This window comes from Mobula hypostoma, chromosome 25, assembly GCF_963921235.1.
Source record: "Mobula hypostoma chromosome 25, sMobHyp1.1, whole genome shotgun sequence".
Lineage (NCBI taxonomy): Eukaryota > Metazoa > Chordata > Chondrichthyes > Myliobatiformes > Myliobatidae > Mobula > Mobula hypostoma.
Genome location: NC_086121.1, coordinates 16,415,278 through 16,438,167, shown reverse-complemented (window position 1 = coordinate 16,438,167; position 22,890 = coordinate 16,415,278). Strand labels below are relative to the sequence as shown.

At 41.7% G+C, this 22,890-nt stretch overlaps 1 protein-coding gene across 7 annotated transcripts in view; it reads left to right on the top strand.

Annotated features, from left to right (window-relative positions):
- The window catches only part of LOC134337713 (calmodulin-binding transcription activator 1-like), a 1,241,580-nt gene that overhangs the window by 1,051,692 nt on the left and 166,998 nt on the right, over positions 1-22,890 (top strand). For all 7 annotated transcript variants that reach the window (XR_010016050.1, XM_063032918.1, XM_063032917.1 and 4 more), the window contains exon 6: positions 11,273-11,426. Coding sequence is in view for 6 of the 7 variants with exons in the window: in XM_063032918.1 (XP_062888988.1) it covers positions 11,273-11,426 (154 nt within the window). In the remaining variant the exon portion in view is untranslated. The remainder of the gene's footprint in view (positions 1-11,272; positions 11,427-22,890) is intronic.

Sequence of the window (22,890 nt, the reverse complement as noted above, 5' to 3'; positions counted from 1 at the left end):
CTTCTTAACTACTTGTTCTACTTGCCTGTTAACATTTTGTGAATCATTCACTAGAACATCTAGATCCCTCAGAACATCACTGATTTGCAGTATCCCTCCGTTTAGATAAAAATTTGCCTTTTGATTCCTCTTACCAAAAATCACTTGAGGGACCACAGTAGCGCAGCACTGTGACAGCTCGTGGCCTTACAGAGTTCAGTTCAATTCCGGCGCCATTCTCTAAGGAGTCTTTGTACATCCTCCCTGTGGAATGCATGCGTTTTCCCTGGGTCCTCCAGTTTCCTCTCACAGAACAAAGACTGGTAGGTTACTTGGTCATTGTAAATAGTCCTGTGATTAGGTTAGGGTTAATCGGATTTGTCGGGGGTTGTTGGGGTGGCATGGCCTGAAATGCCGGAAAAGCCACTTCCATATCACTAAAATTTAAAAAACTCACATTTCTCCACATTAAACTCCATTTGCCAGGTTTTTGCCCAGTCTTTCAACCTATCCATATCCCACTGCTGATTCACAATATCCACTGCATGCCCTTCCACCTCTTTTTCTTTTCAAATCTTTTTATTATTGTTATTATCCAAAATTAACATGAGTACATCGAAGTAAGCAACACCTACAATGTCTCAAGAAAAAAAAAACATTATTTTAAAGATTGAAAAAATTTTGGTGGTTAAAAAAAACCCCTACCAAGCAAGAAAAATTGGGGGGAAAAACCCATTAGGTGTTCAACCCCAGAGCCATGTGTCATACAAAAAGCTTCTAAAGATAAACATCAAACCGCCAGCAAGAAAAAAAAAGTACCAAAAATTTACAATTAGATCGTAGAGGAAATCTATCAATTAAGTCAAATGATAATAACGAGCAAATGAACCCCATCCTTTCTCAAAATCAAACATAGGTTCAAAGGTTCGACTTCTAATTTTCTCCAAACTAAGACATAGCATCACTTGAGAGAACCATTGTGACAAAGTGGGAGCTCATGTATCCTTCCACTTCAACAAAATGGCCCTCCTAGCTCTCAGTGTAACAAATGCAATTACATGTTGGTCAGTCACAGAGAAACCACGGATATTTTGAGGAATTATTCCAAAAAGCACAGTCAATTTGTTAGGCTGTGAATTAATTTTAAGTGTTTTAGAAATTGTCGAAAAAACTGACTTCTAGAACTGTTCCAGTATAGAACAAGACCAAAACATGTGTGTCGGTGTAGCTGTCTCAGGTTTACATCTGTCACAATAACTATAAACTGCTGAATCACAATATCCACTGCATGCCCTTCCATCTCTTTTTGTATCATTGGCAAACTTGGAAACCTTATATTTCATTTCCTCCTCAATGTCATTCGTGTAAGTGATACAAAACTGAAGGACCCAAACTGATTCTTGAGGTAGTCACATCCTTCCAATCTAAAAACACATTCATTCTAACTTTCTGTATTCTTTGTAATACCCAGCAAGATTGAAAAGGCATACTAAATGGAAAGGAGGGGTTTAGAAGGATATGGGCTAAATGCAGGCAAATGGGAATAGTATAGATGGGAATCTTGTTCAGTATAAACAAGTTGGGCCTGTTTGTGCTACATGACACAGTGACTAACTCAGTAAGGAGTATTTAGACGTGGATTTGAAACATGTGATTTTAAGATCCTAGGGAAGAATGAAGTACATTGAGAGAGGATGTTGTGAGTCTTGTTTTAAACCTGCTGAAGCTCTGTTCTGCACCCAGTGCTATTCTCAGCCTCTGCAGTCCATAGAAAGGGTTGGCTCTACCCTCAGATCTCTGAACCTGAGAAAGGTGCCAGAAAGTAGGAGAAGAAAAAAAGAGGAAATGGAGAACTGAGTATGTACTGTTGCTCCAAGAAGATAGAGGTGGATGAGAAAATCTGTGTTGGGTCATCTCCTAGCCACTCCCTTCAGACCAGTCAAGCACTGAGCTTAAGCCTCACAAATGCCTTTTAAGCTTTGCATTGAGGCTGAGAACGGCACAGAAATTTATTCGAGTAAAGGAGAAAAACAAATCTGAATAATCAAGTCCCTTGAATCCTAAAACAAATATGCAATGAAGGATCATTAGTAGTCATTACTGGTTCCTGGGCAATATATAAATTCTGTTTTAATGCAACCTTTATTTTTTCATTTTTCATGAGGAACAGACATCAGATTAACGATAAAGCCATGGACCAGATGTAACACTATGCCAAGGTGATTTATCGGCCACTTAGCGTTGATGAAGCAGCAAACAAGAGTCAAACTGTTGTTATGACTCTGTTTGCCTTCATCGGAGTACTTACTCTGCATTCTGGGGGCTGCTCGGTATGCAGCTCAGGCACTCCAGGAACCTTAGGACAGATAAGTGAACAGAATCGACTGGGTTGAAAATCATTCCTTGTGAATTCCCTCTGCACATAAAATTGGCTTTCTATCCACTTTCTATTTACTTGTCGTTTTTTGTTCTTTATTTCTGTAGAAGAAGAGAAAGGGGAATTAAAGGCTAAAGGGGAAAGATCCTCCCTCTCTCTTTCGCTCTTTGTACTTTATCACCACTGCTGTGGTTGTTGATTTTGCTGATTTTTTAGAGGCTTATATTGAATATGCAGCAGAGAAAATGGTCTTTCTACCTACCTCCTCTGTGCCAGGGCTTTATATTCAATACATGCCTACTCCCATCTCATCTTACCTCTCTCTGTCAGCAAGCATTTTCTTCTTACTCCTTTCTCCCCTGTGTACTTATCCAAATTCCTCAAGTGTGTGTCCACGATTCAACTTGATTATTCTCGAAGGTGCTGAATCTGTATTTTAATTAGGTGCTGGGTAAGAAAGGGCTTGCATGCTATAACAGACAACACAGTGAAGTTGGGCAGCATCTCCAACAACAGCAAATCCCTTCCCAATGGGCTTAACACTTTCTGTGCACCTCAACCCACAGTCACTGCCATGGATGTAAGATCGATCTTCCAGAGAGTGAACCCTTGGAAAGAATCTGGCCTGGATAGTATCCCTGGCTGTGTACTTCAATCCTGTGCAGATCAGCTGGCGGGGTTACTTGTAGACAATTTTAACCTCTCCCTGCTTCAATCTGAGGTTCCTGCTTGTCTTAAGAATACCACTATCATCATTGTACCTAAGAAAAACAAAGCAGCATGCCTTAATGAGCGTGGCCCAGTGGCTCTGACATCCACCGTCAAGAAATAATTTGAGAAACTGGTCATGGCACACATTAACTCCAGTCTCCCAGACATCCTCAGCCCACTGTAATCCACCTACTGCCAAAATAGGTCTATCACAGATGTTATCTCCCTGGTTCTGTACTTTTGAGCATCTAGACAGTGAAGACACCTACATTAGACTGCTGTTTATTACCTTCAGCTCTGCCTTCAGAACTATAATTCTAAGCAAACTCATTTTCAAACTCCAAGGCCTGGGAGTCAAAACCTCCCTCTGCAACTGGATCATTGACTTCCTGACCACAATCAGTAAGGATAAGCAGAACCACCTCCACCTCAAATATTCCAAACATTGGTGCTGCACAATGTTCTGTTCTCAGCTCTCTACTCCCTATACACTTATGATTGTCTGACTAAATTCTGCTCTAACTCCATCTACAAGTTTGAAGATGAAGCATGAAGTAGGCTGTATCTCAAATAATGGTGAGCTGAAGCACAGGAAGGAAATAGAGAACCGAGTGACATGGTGTCATGACAACAATCTTTCCCTCAATGGCAGCAAAGCAAAAGAACTGGTCATAGACTTCAGGAAGTGGGGGTGCACATGCTCTTGTTTGCATCAACAGTACTGAGGCTGAGAGAGTTAAGAGTTTCAGGTTACTTGGAGTGAACCAACCAAGAGCTCACCAAGAGCCTGTCCTCATCCAATGTATGTGCCATGGCCAAGAAAGCTCCATTGCCTCTACTTCATCAGGAGGCTAAAGAAATTTGGCACAACCCCATTGGTCCCTTACCAATTTTTATTGATGCACCAAGTAGAGCATCCTATCCAGATGCATCTCAGCTTGATATCGCAACTGCTCTGCCCACAACCATGAAAAACTACACAGAGTAGTGGAAACGTCTCAACTCATCACGGAAAGCAACCTCCCTTCCATGAATTTTGTCTATTCTTCTCACTGGCTCGATAAAGCAGCTAGCATGATCAAAGACCCATCTCCACACCGCCCCCCAGACATTTTATCTTTCCTCCTCGCCTATTAGGCGGAAGATGCAGAAACCTGAAAGCACATACAACCAAGTTCAAGATCAGTTTCTCCCCTGCTGTTATAAGCCCATTGAATGGTTCCCCAGTATGATAAGATCAGAGTCAGAATCAGGTTTAATATCACCGGCATATGTCGTGAAATTTGTTAACCTGGCGGTAGCAGTACAAAACAATACATGATAAATATAGAGAAAAAAATAAAAATAAATAAGTAAATCAATTAAGTAATTGTATATGTGTATATTAAATAGTTGAATTAAAAATAGTGCGAAAACAGAAATATAAAACAAAGTGAAGTAGTGTTCATGGGTTCAATGTCAGATGATGGGGGGGAAGAAGCTGTTCCTGAATCGCTGAGTGTGTGCCTTCAAGTTTCTGTACCTCCTTACTGATGGTAACAATGAGAAAAGGGCATGTCCTGGGTGATGGGGGTCCTTAATGATGGATGCCACCTTTCTGAGGCACCACTCCTTGAAGATGTCTTGGATACTACGGAGGCTGATGACCTCATAATCTGCCTCATTATAATATTGCTCCTTCTTGTTTACCTGCACTGCACATTCTCTGTAGCTGTTGCACTTTATCCTGCATTCTTTTATTGTTTTACCTTGTACTACTTCGATGCACTGTGCAATGAATTGATCTGTATGAACAGAATGCAAGACAAGTTACTCACTGTTCCTCGGTATACCGAATGTGACCATATTAAACCAATTCCAATTCCAAGGTTGTCCCAAATTCCCTTTTGGATCAATGGTTTTATACACTACCATGCAAAAATCTTAGGCAACCTAGTTATGTGTATATACGCCTAAGGCTTTTGCACAATATTGTATTAATGGACTTCCCTTTTAGATTCTCCCTGTTCACTCTATAACTACCATTTCCTTCATCCCAGACATTTACTGCTCCCTGGACCCTGAAGACTCACTGTTCTCACCCCCTTTTCTTATTCTTTCCCACTTAAGTAGAACAATAGAATAGAAATACTGAGAAATTGCCAACAGGTCAGGCAGCTTCTGTGCAGAAACAAGGCATAGACACAGAGAGTCATATATAACAGAACCAGGCCTGTCAGCCTGTCAACTCCACACTAAACTTAAAGCCACCACCTACATTGATGCTGCACTAAGTGTCCTTTGTTTTCCCATCAGCTCACTTCAGACTCTAATAATTACCTACATTGTTTGTTATGTGCTGCGATCAATATCCTTCCATGACCATGATTATTCTTGGCAAATTTTTCTACAAAAATGGTTTGCCATTGCCTTCTTCTGGGCAGCGTCTTGTACAAGGTGGGTAATCCCAGCCATTATCAATACTCTTCAGAGTTGTGGGGGGTTGTATAACAAGGACTTGTGATATGCACCAGCTGCTCATACAACCTACTCCCATGGCTTCACGTGACCCTGATCGAGAGGCTAAGCAGGTGCTACACCTTGCCCAAGGATGACCTGCAGGCTAGCAGAGGGAAGGAGCATCTTACACCTCCTTTGGTAGAGACCTATGTCCACTCTGCCACCTAGAGTTACGTATAAATTGGGGGCAATTTACATTGGCCAATTAACCTACCAACCAGCTCACAACACGCTGGAGGAACTCAGCAGGTTGGGCATCATCTGTGGAAAAGATCGGTCGATGTTTTGGGCCGGAACCCTTTGTCAGGACTGTAGGGGGAAGGGGCAGAGGCCCTATAAAGAAGGTGGGGGGAGGGTGGGAAGGAGAAGGCTGGTAGGGTTCCGGGTGAAAAACCATTAAGGGGAAAGATAAAGGGGTGGGGGAAGGGAGGCAGGGAGGTGATAGGCAGGAAAGGTGAAGAAAGAATAGGGGAAAACACAATGGGTAGAAGGAGGCGGAACCAAGAGGGAGGTGGTAGGCAGCTGGGGGAGGGGGCGAGTGGCATAGGGATAGGGGAAGGGAGAGGGAGGGAATTACTGGAAGTTGGAGAATTCAATGTTCATACCAAGGGGCTGGAGACTACCTAGATGGTATATGAGGTGTTGCTCCTCCAACCTGAGTTTAGCCTCATCACGGCAGTAGAGGAGGCCATGTATGGACATATCTGAATGGGAGTGGGAAGCAGAGTTGAAGTGGGTGGCTACTGGGAGATCCTGTCTGTTGTGGCGGACGGAACGGAGGTGCTCGACCTACCAACCAGCATGTCTTTTGGATATAGGAAACATCAAAACTGAAGGGAGAAGGCAGGGGAGTGGGGATGACTGCAAAAATTGCATCAGTCCATGATTGAATGGTGGAGTGGACTTGATGGGCAGAATGGCCTACTTCTGTTCCTATATCTTATGGTCTAATGTCCTTATGGTTTCACCTCAGAACATCAACTGTACTATTTTCCATAGATGCCGCCTGGTCTGCTGTGTTCCTCCAACATTTGTGTGTCGTGTAGGTTATAGAACTACTCGCCTCCCTCAGGTTCCCTTTCTAAAGGCTGGAGAGTGCCAGGCTCTGCTCCTGGACTACACTGATACCGTTTATGGCAACATAATTTGTCTCAGCTTTCCCAGGTGCGGGGAGCGAGAAGGCAGATGGGTTCTCAGCTATTGCTTGGCCACCGCTGGAGGTGCACGTATCAGAACTTAGGATTTCAAGTGGTCTTGTCAGTAATGCCTGTGTGGTCAAGAAGAAGCAACCCTCAGCTGGCTTGCTTAAGTGCAAAGCTTCCAGTGTTTCAGTTTCCATGGCAACTAGTATAAGTTGAAAAAAATGAGAAAACAGCAAGTTACAAAGAAAATTCACTCCTTTGTCATTATAGTGACAATGTACTGGTATCTGGGTAACTGTTTTGCAAAAAGTACCACTCTGGCAAACAGTGCTTCTTTGGAACATTGGTATGATGTCTCTGTAAAGTCCCTGCAATTAGAGCTAACTGATGGGTTTTTTTAATATATATAACTCTTCAATTTCCTGATGCGCTGCAGGGAGATGTTAATTGCATTCCTCCCAAACTCAGCTGCCACCAGATTGTGCGTTGATTACGACGGAACAAGAAGATCCAGAACATTTGTCTGCAGAGTGTCTTCTGGCATAACCTGTCAGTGTCAGACTTCCTCCATGCTGGGCTTGATAATAGGATAACGTGTGAGAGACCATGTGGCTGGTACTGTGAGACCAGAGGAGGGGCCTGCAGGCAGATGTGGCACTTCATGGAAACTTGAAAGAAAGGCACCTTTTTCGAATTCAAGGCTGTTAAAATAAAAACTGAATTCTACAAAGAAAAATCTAATATCATCCCCAGTCTCTGCTGAGTTGCCTGGAACTAGCCTTGATGCCCAAGCTTTAGGAAGAAGAACTGCAGAACAGGAATAACCCATTTTAGCTCTCGAGTTTGTTCCACCACTCGAGAGATCATGGCCGAGCAAATATCAATTTCCCTATATCCTATAGTACTCTTGTTGAATAAAATTTCATTGTTCTCTGATTTGGTATTAGGGGAAGAGAGTGCCAAATTTTTGCCACCTCCCTCATGTTTTCCAATTTCACTGCTGAAGGGCTCAACTCTAATTTGTATACTCTTCTTCAGTTCTCAAAACCCCACACAGTGGAAATATTTTATCTTTTTGCTCAAAGGGTCCTATTAATGTCTTCAAAATTTTGAAACAGTTTTTACTCTTCTAAATTATTTCAAGTAAGCTCTAAATTATTTTTCATCTCTGAATAGTTTAACTCTTGCAGGCCACATATTCTGCTAAGTCTAAGGTCCACACTCTACAAGGTTAATATCCCCTCCTTAGAATTCAGTGCCCAGAACTAGTTCAGTACTTCAGATTTTATCTATATAGCACTTTAATACATAGTTGCAGGATAACTTTGCCCACTTGCTTTCTGGTCTTTAAATTATAAGAATCAGCCTTGCATTACCTTTTTGATCATTTTCTATGCCTATCCATGACATTTTCTAAAGCTTTTCTGACTCAGAAACTATTCTTTTGAATTGTATAATTGCACATGTCACTCCATTATTTAGGAAAGGTGAGGGGTAGAGATCAGGGAATTGCAGATCAGTTAACTAAACATCTGTTGCTAGGAAAGTACTTGAATCTATAATTAAGGCTAGAGTGACTGAACACCTTGACAATTCTCAGTTGATCACAGAGAGCAAACATGGGGTTGTAAAGTTTAGCTTATGCCTGATGAACTTGACTAGGGTAACAGGGAATGAAATGCGTATGGATGTTATTTGTGTGAACTTCTAGAGGAATTTAATCAAATACCTCAGCATAGCTGAAGTTAGAGTTCATGAAATTTAAGGCTTATTATTGACCTGCCAAGGAAACTGGCTGAGTGGCAGGAAATGGAGAGCAGAGAAAATATGCACATTCTGTTACTACTAGGGTACTAAGGACTTGCACAGACATGTGTTAATAGTGTTAGACTGCAAAGTGATATTAAATTATGCTAGTTGGACTTCCATGCCAGTAAGTATGAGATCGCCCACTTTCAAGAAGAGAATCTTATCCACAAATGCTGCACATTAGAAAGTTTTGCTGAATGATTGTGATTAGGCAGACGGAATCGGAAGAGACTCCTGTTGAGTATTACACCAGTACACTCTAGTTGGGCTGAAGGACCGACTGTAGTATATTCTATAATTCTGCATATTCCTATTTCCCTCAACGATGATCATGCGAGAGCCACATTTCAGCAACCTCTAGATAAAAGAGTTTCTTCCAAGTTCCTTGTTTGGATATATATTTATGAACGGCCCTTTGGTTTTGGTCTCCCCCGTTGCAAATATTATTTGTATGCCTACCTCATCAGAAGAACACAACATAATGTGGGAAACAGAAACAGGCTTGTCAGCCCCCTTAAGCCCACTCTATCATTCAATGTGATCGTGGCTGATCCTCTCTTGCGCTGAACGCTTATTTCTTGTGCTCCTCCCTCTGACTCCTTTGTAGTTTTAATGTGTGTCAATCAATGTTCATTAACTCCACCTCCACGACTCTGTAGAGGTGAGAAGTTCAAATCAGAGAAAGAATTCAAATTGTTTTCGGATGAAATGAATGACTCCTTTTTCTGATAGTTCTAGATAGTTCCTGCATTGCTCTGACTGAGTTCCCTTCGGAGCAAACATCCTCTCAAAATTCCTCACTTTAACACCAACAATTCTTCATACATCAATGAGAATGGACTAAACTTCTTCATTCACCAACTCCTTCATCCCAGGAACCAATTGAATGAACCTACACTGCATCAGCTCCTGTACAATCATATCCTTCCTTAAGCTTAGAGACAAAATCTCAATATGTTACCCTAGGTGTGGTCTCATCAACATCCTTAAAACTATATGAAAGCTTCCCTACTTTTATTGGCTATATCTCTTGTAATAGTGGTCATCGCACCTGATAACTTGCAGTACTTGCGTGCTAACCTACTGTGTTTCTTGCACTAAGACCCCAAATCTCTTTCCAAACCACTTTATAATTTTAAAGATGCCCATCTGCTCATAGCATGGTATCAAAGAGCTCCTGGCTGTTCACTATTTCCCTATAGAAAATGTATAGCCTTGCGGGCCAGTATTATTCTGGCCACTTTCTCTTTGGGGCCATATATACATAAACCTTTTAATAATACAGATACTAGAACAGTAATTAAAAAAATACAAGTCTTTTCACAACAACTGTGGTTTGTGGCTGAAGTGTTTGCCCAAGCGTATTTCACTGCAGCTACTGCCAATCATAGGGTATCTAGATGGAGTTTTGCACCTTAATGTTGCTATTTAACAGCTGGCTCAAAGGAAAATAAGCAACACACACAAAATGCTGAAGGAACTCAGCAGACCAGGCAGCATCTATGGAAAAGAGTAAGCAAACTTTGAATCAACTAGATTCTTATTTCCCTCTAGGTAATTGGAAAAGAAAACCTCCCCTTGCTCAAATTCGGGAATGAAATTGCAGGCAGAAATAAGATCAGTACTTTAACAAGACCTCCCAGTCCCATAGCCCCCAAAACTTAGGGTAGCAAATGTATAGGAACATGTGTAGCTCCTTCCTAGAGAGTGTACGTTCTGGGAATGTATCGCTGTTTCTTCATCTTTGTAATCAGAAATCTGGAACTCATCTTCCAGGAGCAGCTGTAACACAAGGAGTGCAGCATTTCAAGGAGGTGTCTCGCTACTGCCTTCTCAAAGGTGATTAGGAACAAGCAAGAAATGGTAGTATTCCCAATGCTGCCCATGTTTCTGAAACAAGAAATAAATGAATACTATTAAAAATAGAGCATTTGACAAACTAAATGATACTCCCCAGCAGGAGTCAGGGTTACTGATGAAGACATCAATATAGTAAAGTTTTCTTTTTGGTGGATACAAGTGATCTCTCCATTATCTCCAGCTTGCAGTTTGAGAGCCAGCACCTTTAGATGGTCTTCAACAATGCAACTCCAGCATTTGGGCAAGGCCAGAATAAACCCTGCCCACAATACTGAAATATTGCCAGTTCCAGCTAAGCTTCACACTTGGCTTAGCTAGAACTGTTTAAGTATCTGTGATGTTTGGATGATTGCAATATGGTCCTGCCCATCCTTTCTTAAGAATATATGTGTTTCTCCAGATGTGGTTTCATCGGCACCCATAAAGTTGCATGAAAAATTATCTACTTTTATTCTCTTTATCTCTTCCATAAAATTACAATATGAAGCTCAACCAACTATGCACCCTAAGCCCCACCCACCCTTATTTATTTTAATATGGTGTGTTTCTCACTTTAACATTTCATAAAGATAGTCACCACTCAACAAACCATTTAACAGTTTCCCCTAATACTTACTTTGAGTGTATTAGCAAGCTGATTTTTTAGTACTTTAGAATCTGCTTCCATCTTCCTTTTGTGCGGGAGAGTCCAGATCTCAGCAACTGATTGTATGAAACAAAATTGCCCTCCTGTTCATTTTTAGTCTCAAGCTATTCCTGCGACTGTTGGATATATGGACCAGAGTTGAAGTATTAATTTTAGAGTATTTGATTGTTTACTGGATCAAAATCTTCTCTTTTTGGTTTGGCCACAAAGTCTAATTATTTATTCTGATCTTTTTTATGTCTCCCACAGAATCCTGATATTGTATTGGTCCATTACCTGAATGTACCAGCCATAGAAGATTGTGGAAAGCCTTGTGGTCCGATACTGTGCTCCATCAACACTGACAAAAAGGAGTGGGCTAAGTGGTCAAAAGAGGAGCTGATCAGCCAGCTCAAACCCATGTGTGAGTGTTAGCTTCAGCAATAATTTCAATTTTGTTCCTTAAAGTGGCGTTGTCCATTGGAGAGTTGCCCTGGTGTCAAAAGGAATCTGGGACACTACTGCCAGCAAATCCTGGAGGAAAATAGAACTGAAATGTATACATTTAAAGATTTTATTCTTTGACATCTTATGTTCAAAAATGTTGGGCATGAAAAATATGTCTTTTGGCTGATAACAAAGCACCAGTCAGTCGAGTAACGAAGAAACTATTTGTTTTTAGATTGGTTGCCCCCATGATAATGGGCATGATGGTATACCAATCGTCAGAGAATGATGGCTTCTTGCGACTAAGAAACTATGTGGTGAAACCTCCAGGAATTTATCATTTCACACTTGGCAACTTGAAATGAGGAGGGTTTGAGGGAAATGGAGGCAGGCTGAGGTGCATTAACTATGAGGATCTCTCTTGCCTCCAATTCCAAAGTTTGTGAGCTTGAATCCCATTGCAGAGACTTGAGGACGTAATCCAGACTGACACCACAGGGAGTGCTATACTGTCAGAGGTGCCATCTCTCAGACGAGGTGATAAGCTGAATTCTGGTCTATCTGACTGTGGTTGGGTGTAGAACTAAGACCCAATGGCATTGTTTTGAAGGGTCGTGGAAAAATTATCCAAGATAGCAATGCTGACATCTAGAAGATATATTTCAAAAATAAGATAATAGGCTATGTACCAGGAAGGTACACTATGTGCACGGATTTCAAATGCAGTAAGAATCACATCATGAAGGAAGAAAATGTGGAAAAGGGAGGAATATAAAATTGAATTAAAGAAAAATAACATGCAGGCTGTACCGAATGAGTGCCTTTGTTTCCTTGCGGGAGTCTTTGAGAAAATGTCGTGAGGGAAAGAACAGGCTGAGAACAGAAAATGCAGCTGAACAGCAAGTAGCTTAATGTTCTGTGATGCCACGCACCATTTGCAACCCTGTAATAAGACACAACTGCCCTGAACTGCTATGGAAAGCGTTCCTGTGTAAAAAAACAGGTTTGATGAAAATTCTGATAGGACGATGGGGAGGAAGGGAGGGGGTACAAATAAATACATAGACTTCAGAGGAGAAGGGAAAGAGCACACCGGGGGCATGGAACCTGACGCAGACACTTGCTTCTTTTAACGCAGGCGATTTATAACAGCAACAAGGGAATTGACAGAAAATGTAATTCGGAATGGGCCTGAGCTTATTCACCAGTGCATTGTGCATCCTTTTTCCATCTGGCCCATTTGCTTTGGAAAAACAATGCTGCATGCATGCCACCTGCTGGATTTCTAGTATCATTACAGAGCAAGATAAAGAGAAATTCACAGATGTACAAAGCATCATGCAAGGGAAAAAAAAGAAAATGCTGGAAAGGCAGCATCTGCTGTGAGAAGATCAACCGTGTTCCTCTATGCAGTGATGGCATCTGGCCTGCTGAGTCGTTCTGACATAGTTTTGTTTTTATCCCATATTTGCAGCATCTGCATTTTTTTGCTTTTCATACATAATGCAAATGTACATACATGGAACTGTCATTGTTGGGCAGACCTGCAAGGTGAGATTCACAAACATAAGTTATTTGGGAGAGATTAATGAATACCTTTCTCTGGTTTTGGAAGAGGTGGTTGAGGAGTTTGCCAGTCGTTTTTATTTTGCCTTCTTTCTGAATTTCCTTTTTCTTGATTCCTCCCTCATTCTTTTCAGTATCAGTAACATTAACAGAGGAGCAGCCATCCCTGCATTCAGAACGGTAATGAAATTTCTTCACTAGAAGTGTTTCTGCAGTTACCTCTGGATGTCAAAAAGTAATGAACTCGGGCCCTATTCCAGGCACCTGAGTACAAAATTCAACCTGGCACTCAGTGTAGCAGCTAGTGTTGCATTCACCACTGAGGTGCTACTTTTCAGATATTTTATTAAAGTAAAATATCTGAGCACTATTCTGGAATTGGGGAACTATTTTGACAGTATTTTGAAGAATTGGAGAAGAGATGCTTCCATATTCATGGGTCGGTATTGATCCATCAAATAGAACCTAAACAGATTAACACATACAAAATAGTGGAGGAACTCAGCAGGTCAGACAGTATCTATGGAAAGAAATAAATAATTGATGTTTTGGGCTGAGACCCTTCATCATGAAATAGATTGTCTAGAATTATCATTGATTATCATTGCAAACATCACTAAAATAAGTTATCTAACAATATCTTTATTATTTTGGGCAGAAATCGACAGCCAAGATTGCATCATTTCAAAAAATACTTCATAGGCTGTAAAACACTTCAGAATTGTGCATCTGACTGAAGATAATTGGCCACCTCTGTCAGGATCTTCAGTTAGATATACAATGTTAATAAAACGTTCTGTGTGGCAGGCTTGCACTTCTCCACGAGTGAAGAGCTCACAGCATCATCGCTCAGAGAGGGAGCAGGTTGTGCATTACCATGTAGGATCCTTTTCAAAGCTGGAGATTTGGTATCTCTGTGCACACAGAGATGTTTGCAAGCAAGCTACCAATATTTGATATTGAGAAGACGGAAGGCCGTAGTTTACTTGCAATACGAAGGCTATGGAGAGGATGGTTCATTATGAGTCTCATCAAAAGGGTAATGACTAAATGCTCCCAAGGTTCACCTGAATAAGCAGCAGGCTGAAAGAGCTGAGGTGCTTTAGCACACAGAATGACTGAGGTTTAGAGATAACACATTTCCAGATAGGGAAATTCTAAGAAAATTAATTATTCAAATAAAGAACTAGCATTTGCAGAATGTCCTTGATGACATCTCAAAGTGCATACATTTCGTAAAGAGATGCGATCACAGTGCTGGAGATATGTCAGCTAATTTGTACACAATGACCTCCCACAATTCTTAACTGCAGTTTGATAATGATCAGAGAAATGTTGGTCTAAGACATGGAGAGATCTACCAAGGTGTTCTTTGCATTGATACTTTGGGATGTTGCCCATGCACTTAATGGCCGTGAGTCCTTGGTTAATGTCCCTTTTGAAAGCTGAGTCTACTGAAGCTGACATGTGACTCACTGTCAGTTAGCACATGGAGACGTGGGTGGAAACGGTGAGCTCAATCTTCTAGGGTGAAGTGATCGAGCAGAGCCGTAGGACAGATATTGGGGCATTTATATTCCGAACAGAACACCAGAAAAAAGAACAAGTAGTTTGGCAGGCAATTTTCTCATGATCATGCTGTCCCTTTAAACAGTAGTAGCAACAAAAAAAATTAAACTGACATTTACCATTGACCTTGTCTCCATGGAGATGAACAGAGAATGTCAACAACTTGTCAGAAATGTAATAGAATGAAAACAAATGAAAGGTGTATAAATGCATTTATATTGTGGCTGCACATAGGTCTCTAGGTAATACTGCCATTTCTCTCAGTTGCTTTGACATTCACCTTACCTGCCACATAACCAATTTCATTAGATGGACTTTGAGCTGTGTGTTACAAAGAACACAAGGAGCAGGAGTGGGCAATTCAGCCCCTGGAATCTGCACCACCTTTCACTGAGGCCACGACTGAGCTGTGATCCAACTCCATTTATCCGCCTTTCCCTGTGCTCCTTAATACCTTTCGTTGTCAAAAATTATCAATCTTCGAAATATTTAAATTTAGCGACTGCCTTGAAATAATTTTGTCATTTGCGGAGGTGGAGTGAGGATTGTGATTCCTGTGCAATGGCAGAACTGAGTGTGAGACCCATCAGTGTGATTGTGAAGGTAATAAACACCCTCTATCTTGTTTTCATATTTGTTTCACATCCTGATCCTCCCTTGGTCCTTTCAATTTGATCTAAAATAGTCTTGGTAAATCTGGGTCTTGGTAAATCAGTTGGATAATCACAACAGCAAATGTGAGGAATGTCATTCAATATCTGTATTGTGTGGTTGTTGATAGGAAAAATGTCAATTTTTAAATGTTCATCATTTCTTGGATATAAGAATTGCTGATAAGGTCAGTGCATACTTGAAGAAATCTGTGCTCATGGCCTGTTTAGATGGTGGTTTGGCACATCCTGTCAAACAACTTCCATGGGTCTGATTGTCACATAATAGTTCATGGTTCAGGGCTTCCACCAAACAATTGTTGTGATTCACATCTTACCACTCTATTGCCCTGCCAACATTGGGCTCATATTGAATCAGTTCCCCCTCAAAAAGGCGTTCCTCTCTGGACTCTCAGCAATATGGCTTTCCAGATTGGCTTCTAGGGGGTACTTTCAGGGGATGGCCAGCATATGGATTCTGTTTATGTAGTCTAGGGGGTAGGATAGTTAGCTTCCAGTAACTCTGATGACAGAAAAGACCTGGTTTTCAGTTACAATGAAAAATTCTTGCTTTCTGTCTGATGCCAGCTATGCCTGGAATAGCTTGCCAATGTTCAGTTTCTTTCGCTTTTTGTAGACCCTATACTGAAGACTCTTTACATGTATATAATCAATCTGAAAATTGATAACAAGCTACATAAAAAGATATATGAACAAAAGATCAAAAGTTTGATTGAAAGGGTATCTTATAAAGAGCACTAAGGAGAGATGAGGGGAGATTGAAGGAGGGACTTGCAGTGTTTAGGAACTAGACGTCAAAGTCAGGTTACTAATGCGGCTTAGAGAGTGGGAGATGGATGGTGTTTACCCATGAATTTGACCAGATGTCTTCAGTAATACAGTATATGAGAGTTGCCAGGGTCTGGATTTCTTTTTGACAGTACAGTAAAACATTGTTATGTTTAATGCTAACACCCAGTCCAGTTCTGAAAGGGTAGTAGTCTGGTTTGCACCCAGGACAAATGTAATATATCGGCCTGCATATTTTCTTGAAGAACCTCATCCAATTTAGCATAGCTCCTGACACTGTGCTCAAATCGTCAATGAAAGACATCAGCCTGAAAGCCATTTTCACATTGGCTGCCGTATAATAGCAATACATAGAATCTAGAGACTGTGTAACAGAGGGTGACAGCTCCCACTTTACTCAAATGGACAAGTCCTGATCAATAAGATACATGCCAGGCAGGGGAACTCGCGTATCAGGGGAGCCAGGAACCCTTGGCAGATCCATCATGACAAGAGCCTGTAGTTATTGACGGGGTTGACTGTACAGCAATGCAGAAAAAGAAATTGATAATCTCACATTGTTTGTCAGGATGATCTGCACATCATTGTTTACACCAGTGAAGTGGAGATACTCACAGAATTTGGAGCTCTGAGTCCCTGAGGCATGACACACCACTAGTCAGGAAGTTCAAATGCATTTTAATCCATTAAATCAGGGGTTCCAAACCTGGGGTCCATGGTATAATAAAGGTTGGGAACCCCTGCATTAAATGAAAGGGATCAGTGATTCATTAATTTGTGTGTAATAATCAATGCAGGTACATCTGAAGGACTTTGTGCTTCATCTCAAGTCCACCAGATGATTGGAGTATTGTGGCTAAGAATTGTATTGTACAGAGGGGCTCTTGATTTGGTTTTGGGAAATGCATTTACTGGGCGTCTTACAAAAATCTTCTGTCTTTTAAGGAGTTTCTGAAATCCTTTGACCGAATGACTGCTCCTTCTGCTCAACTTGGAGATAGGACTGTGGATATTGAGCAGGGACATCTCCTCAGTAGCTATCTCCCTCCCACTTGTTTTGCTCTTGATGCTCTTTAAGAAGCTATCCAGTCAGGTCCCCAGAACTGAGATGAATGTCCCTTTTAATACTGTTAGCAGCAACAAAGTTATGTGACATTGCCCTAGTTTTAAACAGTCACAATTTGCATCATTGAGCTCCAATTTATGGCGGAAATGCATCTTACACAAATAATGACATCACCAGATGTTCATGTGACACTGAAAATTTGTTGGCTGTGCCAGTGTGAATATTTCATGGAAGTTCTTACCCAATTTTGTGAAGGTTGCTCAATCCACTCTGGCTTAAACTGGATGTTTGCATAATTTACGTGGAAAAAGCAGGAAATGGATCCAGTTCTGGGAACAGGCCTTCAGGAAATTTCCTTTGCGTCTTCAGGTCAGCACACAGATGCAGAGGTGTACCTCAGGTCACCAAGTACCCGTGTACCTGACTGCAACCTCTGGCCTCAACCTTCTATATCTAATGCTCAGCTTACTGCCGAGGGCCTGCTCCTATGCTGCATTCTAATTGCAAAACTTCTAAGGCATACAGGAGGCAAGAACTGGGCAGTGATTACATAGAAAATGTAGCCATTGCAGATTAGAACACAGGATCTGTGCATGTTTATTGATGCACAGAGCTTATATGTATACATTGGAACATCGAGTCTGTGCATATAAATGAGCATATGGTCCCTGTGTGCACACAAGGGCACACCGGGCCTTTGGTATGCATACTGGAAGTTGTGCACTCTATTCAGATCACTGAAAATCAGTATGAGATCCTTAGAAACTTGAGCCTGTAAATTGAATAGATTGTCAAAAAGCAGATATCCCACCTCTCCCGGAAGTTCCGGGAGTCTCCCGCATTTTAATAGTGGCTCCCTGATGCCTGCAAATTATATACAATATCACGGAAATCAATTTTTTTGAGAGCGAGCAAGAGAAAGCAAGACAGAACGTGAGAACGACCACGAGAGAAAGAGAGAGAGAGAGAGTGTGAGAGTGCGAGCGAGGGAGGGAGAGAGAGCGAGAGCACGCCATGGCAGAGTGTTCCAAAAAATATACAAAATGTACGTCACCCCAGACTACACTAAAGTGTACCCCTGTCTAATTGGAGTAAAAATAATGACAGTATTGCTCACTGCACTGTTTGCAACAGTGACTTTTCTATCGCCCATGGTCTGTTAAGACTGTAAAAGACATGTTGAGGTAAGTTTAACAGGTGTCATTCATTCATTAGCATAGCTAACGTTATTTAAACTAGCTGGCCAGCTGCTAAGGAGCTACTCTATTGCAGACATCCCACCTCTCCCGGAAGTTCTGGGAGTCTCCCACAAGTTGATGGTGCTACCTCCCTGAAATGAGTTTTTGCAGGGTGGGATGTCTGAAAAAGGATCTTGTGCTTTCCCAGCCTATATGATGAATAAACTCTTCTCGGGCTTCCAGCCAGGTACAGATATCAATTTCAACCAACGTTTCGATGACAAGCTCTGCATCATCCTTAACGAAGACGGCAGAGTTTCTCATCAAAATATCTGTTAAAGTCGATACCTGTACATGGCTGGAAGCCCAGTAAGAGTTTATTGTGAATAGATTGTCACCCTTTTTTAACCCTCAAATCTTGTAATCATTGACTTAATCCAGAGAAGATTGCACTAACAATAACTTCTGGGAGAAATCAGGGTCAGTGCATGCACCATGGAACATAGGACTTAGGTGTGTATATTGGAGCCTAGAACTCTGGGCAGGAGCCAGGACATAGAGGCCGTGCCTGTGCCCCAGTGTGCAGGCTTATTCCAGGTGGTGCATTTGCTTCAACAATGGATTACATCAGTTAGCTCATGTGGTCTTCAAAGTCTCATGGCCTGCATTGTGGAAAAGTTCCCATGACTAGCAGGAGGCCTCACTCTAAACCAGGCCAGTTGGTTTCCATTCAACAATCAATCTCAGCTCAGCTTGCCCTTAGATGCCCCTTGAAACAGTGAATAGCCAATGAGAACTGAGTAACACAGTCCCTTAATAACACCTGTCTAATGACTTTTGCCCTTCTTAAAGAACATGTGAGTCAAAGCAGATCTGCAGGATGGTTCTTTATTATACACAGGATCACAGTCACTGAGCTGACACTACCCATGGCCTCTGTCATTCCATAATTCCCTTCCCTTACTGATGTCTAACGAAATAGATACTGCACCGCTGTTGGAAACGTTGCACTTAAACTGCTATTGATCCAGAATCAAGCTGCAAAGAACAATGGCTAAGAACGTACTCAACCCATTTGATAAGAAGATTTTTATGGTTAATTTCATAACTGAAAATTAGCTGGCTCGGGATTTCAGCCTCAGCTTATTCAAATTCAACAAGCACATCTGCCTGATGTAAATATTTTCTCTGTCACAATTTCTGGAGTTAAGGTATGACAGTCTATTCCTTGTGAAAGAATGTAGTTGTGATATGACAGGACATTTCAAATAATGTCAACACTTCGGCTGTTTAATGCAGGCAGTTCATTAAAAGGACTTTGTCTTCCCCTTCAGAATAAATCATCACAGCTGCTTAGAATGGGTGCATTTTTAAGTACCCTCCTCCCAATAGTCATAGGTGGGAGAAGGGTATTACTTTGGGACAGGACACACAATTGAATAACAGTAGCTCTTGTGGTGGAATAGTTAGGCCTGCAAATGAGATTAATAGATTTTTTTTTAGTATTTACAGAACTAAGATGGGCAGATGGAACTAAGACATAGTTCAGCTGTTCCTTGTGGAGTCGAGTACCACATTTGCATGACTCTCTGGCTAAAGGAATTTCCTCAGGATTCATAATTGCAAACTGGGAAAACACCTTTTCAATGCCTAACATACATGACTTTTAACATTACTCCTTAGCTTTTCATTTTTCAGAGGAAAATTACCAACTTGTTCATTCTTTCATGATAAATATTATTTCAGAGACCAATACCCTGTAAATACTTGTTGAACATGCAACCTTGTCAAAGCCCTTGCTAAAGTCCATGTAGGCAGCATCCATCACCCTGCCCTAATCAGTCCTCTTGGTGGCTTCTTCAAAAAAGCTCAACCAAATTTGTGAGACTAGATCTCCCATGAATAAAACCACACCAATTATCCCTAATCAGTCCTTACTTTTTCCAGATGCAAATAAATCTTGTCTGTCAGAATCTTTTCTAATATCTCTCCCAGCACTAATGTAAAACTCACTGGCCTGTAATTCCCTGGCTCATACCTGCTGCCTTTCCTGTCCTCCAGCCTTCCAGTATCTCACCTGTGACTAATGAAGACATGAAAATTTCTGCTGGGATTCCCTTGCTTCCCTGGGGATACACCTAGTCAGCCACCTGGGATTTATTCATCTTGATGCATTTGAAGACCTCCAACACCTCCTTCATCATATTGTTCTCGTGCTCTAGAATATCATTGTTCCTTCCCCTAAGGTCGATACTCACCAATATGCTTACCAACAGAACCATTCTATGACAGGTACCATAGCATCTGTCACTCACTTGACCCCGAAACACCCAGAAAATAAGGACACTTATGTCAGAATGCTGTTTCTGGATTTCAATTCGGCATTCAACACTATTGTCCCACCTTGGTCTAAGTACACCGCTGTGCAACTGGGTGTTGGACGTCCTAACCAACAGACCTCAGATAGTCAGGATGTACAACTACTCCTCCCTCCCCATTACCCTCAACACATGTGCCCCCCAGGCAGTGCGCTGAGCCTATTGCTGTACACTCCGCTCACACGAGACTGCATGGCCAAACATCCGAGCAATCACTTCGTCAAGTTTGTTGATGACATGACAGTGGTGGGGCTCATCACCAACAATGATAAGATGACCTGCAGAGAGAAAATGGAAGAGCCTGGTGCTAGGAAAATAACCTCTTCCTTAATGTCATCAAAGGAGATGGTTATCGACTTCAGGAAAATTCGTACCACTCACACCCTGCTTTACATTGGTGGCACGGCAGTGGAAACTGAGAACAGTTTTAAACTCCTGAGAGTGCACATCACACACAACCTCTCATGGTCCAAAAACACATCCTACCCAGTCAAGAAAGCTCACCGATACCTCTACTTTCTGCGGAGATGGAAGAGAGCTGGACTTTGCACATCCATATTTACATCATTCTACAGATGTGCAGTAGAGAGCATCCTAACAAGTTACATCCCAGCATGACATGGAAACTGCACTGCAGCGGACAGGAAGGCTCTACAACGAGTAGCTAAGACTGCCGAACACATCACTGGCGTCAGCCTACTTCCCATCAGGGACATGTATACAGAAAGGTAACAGAAAAGGCCCAGTATACCACGAAATAATAATAATGGGGGACGAGGAGATGGCAGATGAACTAAATGAGTATTTTGCATCAGTCTTCACTGTGGAAGATACCAGCAGTGTGCCAGATGTTGAAGGGTGCAAGGGTAGAGAAGTGACTGCAGCTACTATTGCAAGGGAAAAGGTGCTCAAAAAGTTGAAAGACCTAAGGGTACATAAGTCCCCCCTCCAGATGAACTGCACACTATGGTTCTGAAAAAGGTAGCGGTAGAGATTGTGGAGGCCTTAGTAATGATCTTTCAAAAATCATTGGACTCTGGCATGGTGCCAGAGGACTAGAAAATTGCAAATGTCACTTCATTCTTTTAGAAAGGAAGAAGGCAACAGAAAGGAAATTATAGGCCAGTTAACCTGACCTCAGTGGTTGGTAAGATGTTGGAGTCAGTTGTTAAGGATGAGGTTATGGAGTTTTTGGTAACACAAGACAAGACAGGAGAAAATCAGCATGGTTGCCTTCAGGAAAAATCTTGCCTGACGAACCTGTTGGAGTTCTTTGTGGAGATTACATTGTAGGATAGATAAAGGGGATGCAGTGGATGTTGTATATTTGGATTTTCAGAAATCCTTTGATAAGGTGCCACACATGAAGCTGCTTACCAAGCTAAGAGCCCATAGTACTGACTGATTGGTAGGAGCCAGCGTTTGTGAATAAAAGGATCCTTTTCTGGTTGGCTGTCAGTGACTAGTGGTGTTCCGCGGGAGTCGGTTGTTGAGACCGCTTCTTTTTATGTTGCATATCAATGATTTAGATGATGGTATAGATGGCATTGTTGCCAAGTTTGCAGATGATACGAAGATTGGTGGAGGGGCGGGTAGAGTTAAGGAAACAGCCTACAGAAGGACTTAGGCAGATTGGAGGGGGGGAACGTCAAGGGAAGGAATGTTGACTCAGACCATGAGAGGCCTGCGTCGGGCATTTTCATGCCTTACAAGGCGCAGATTGGAAGTCTGTGTGGGGCGCCACTCCGTGCACAGACTAGAGCAATGTGTGATTAAGTGCCTTGCTCAAGGACACAAACACGCTGCCACAGCTGAGGCTCGAACTAGCAACCTTGAGATAACTAGACAAATACCTTAACCGCTTGGCCACAGATTAGGAGAATGGGCAAGAAAACAGCAAATTAAATATAGTGTTGGAAAATGCAAGGTCATACACTTTGGTAGAAGAAATAAATGTGCAGACTATTTTCTAAATGGGGAGAAAATCCTAAAATCTGAGATGCAAAGGGACTTGGGAGTCCTTGTGCAGAACACCTGAAAGGTTAGCTTGCAGTTAGAGTTGGTGGTGAGGAAGGCAAATGCAATGTTAGCATTCATTTCAAGAGGTCTAGAATACAAGAGCAGGGATGTGATGCTGAGGCTTTATAAGATACTGGTGAGGCCTCACCTTGAGTATTGTCAACATTTCTGGACTCCTCATCTAAGAAAAGATGTGTTGGCATTA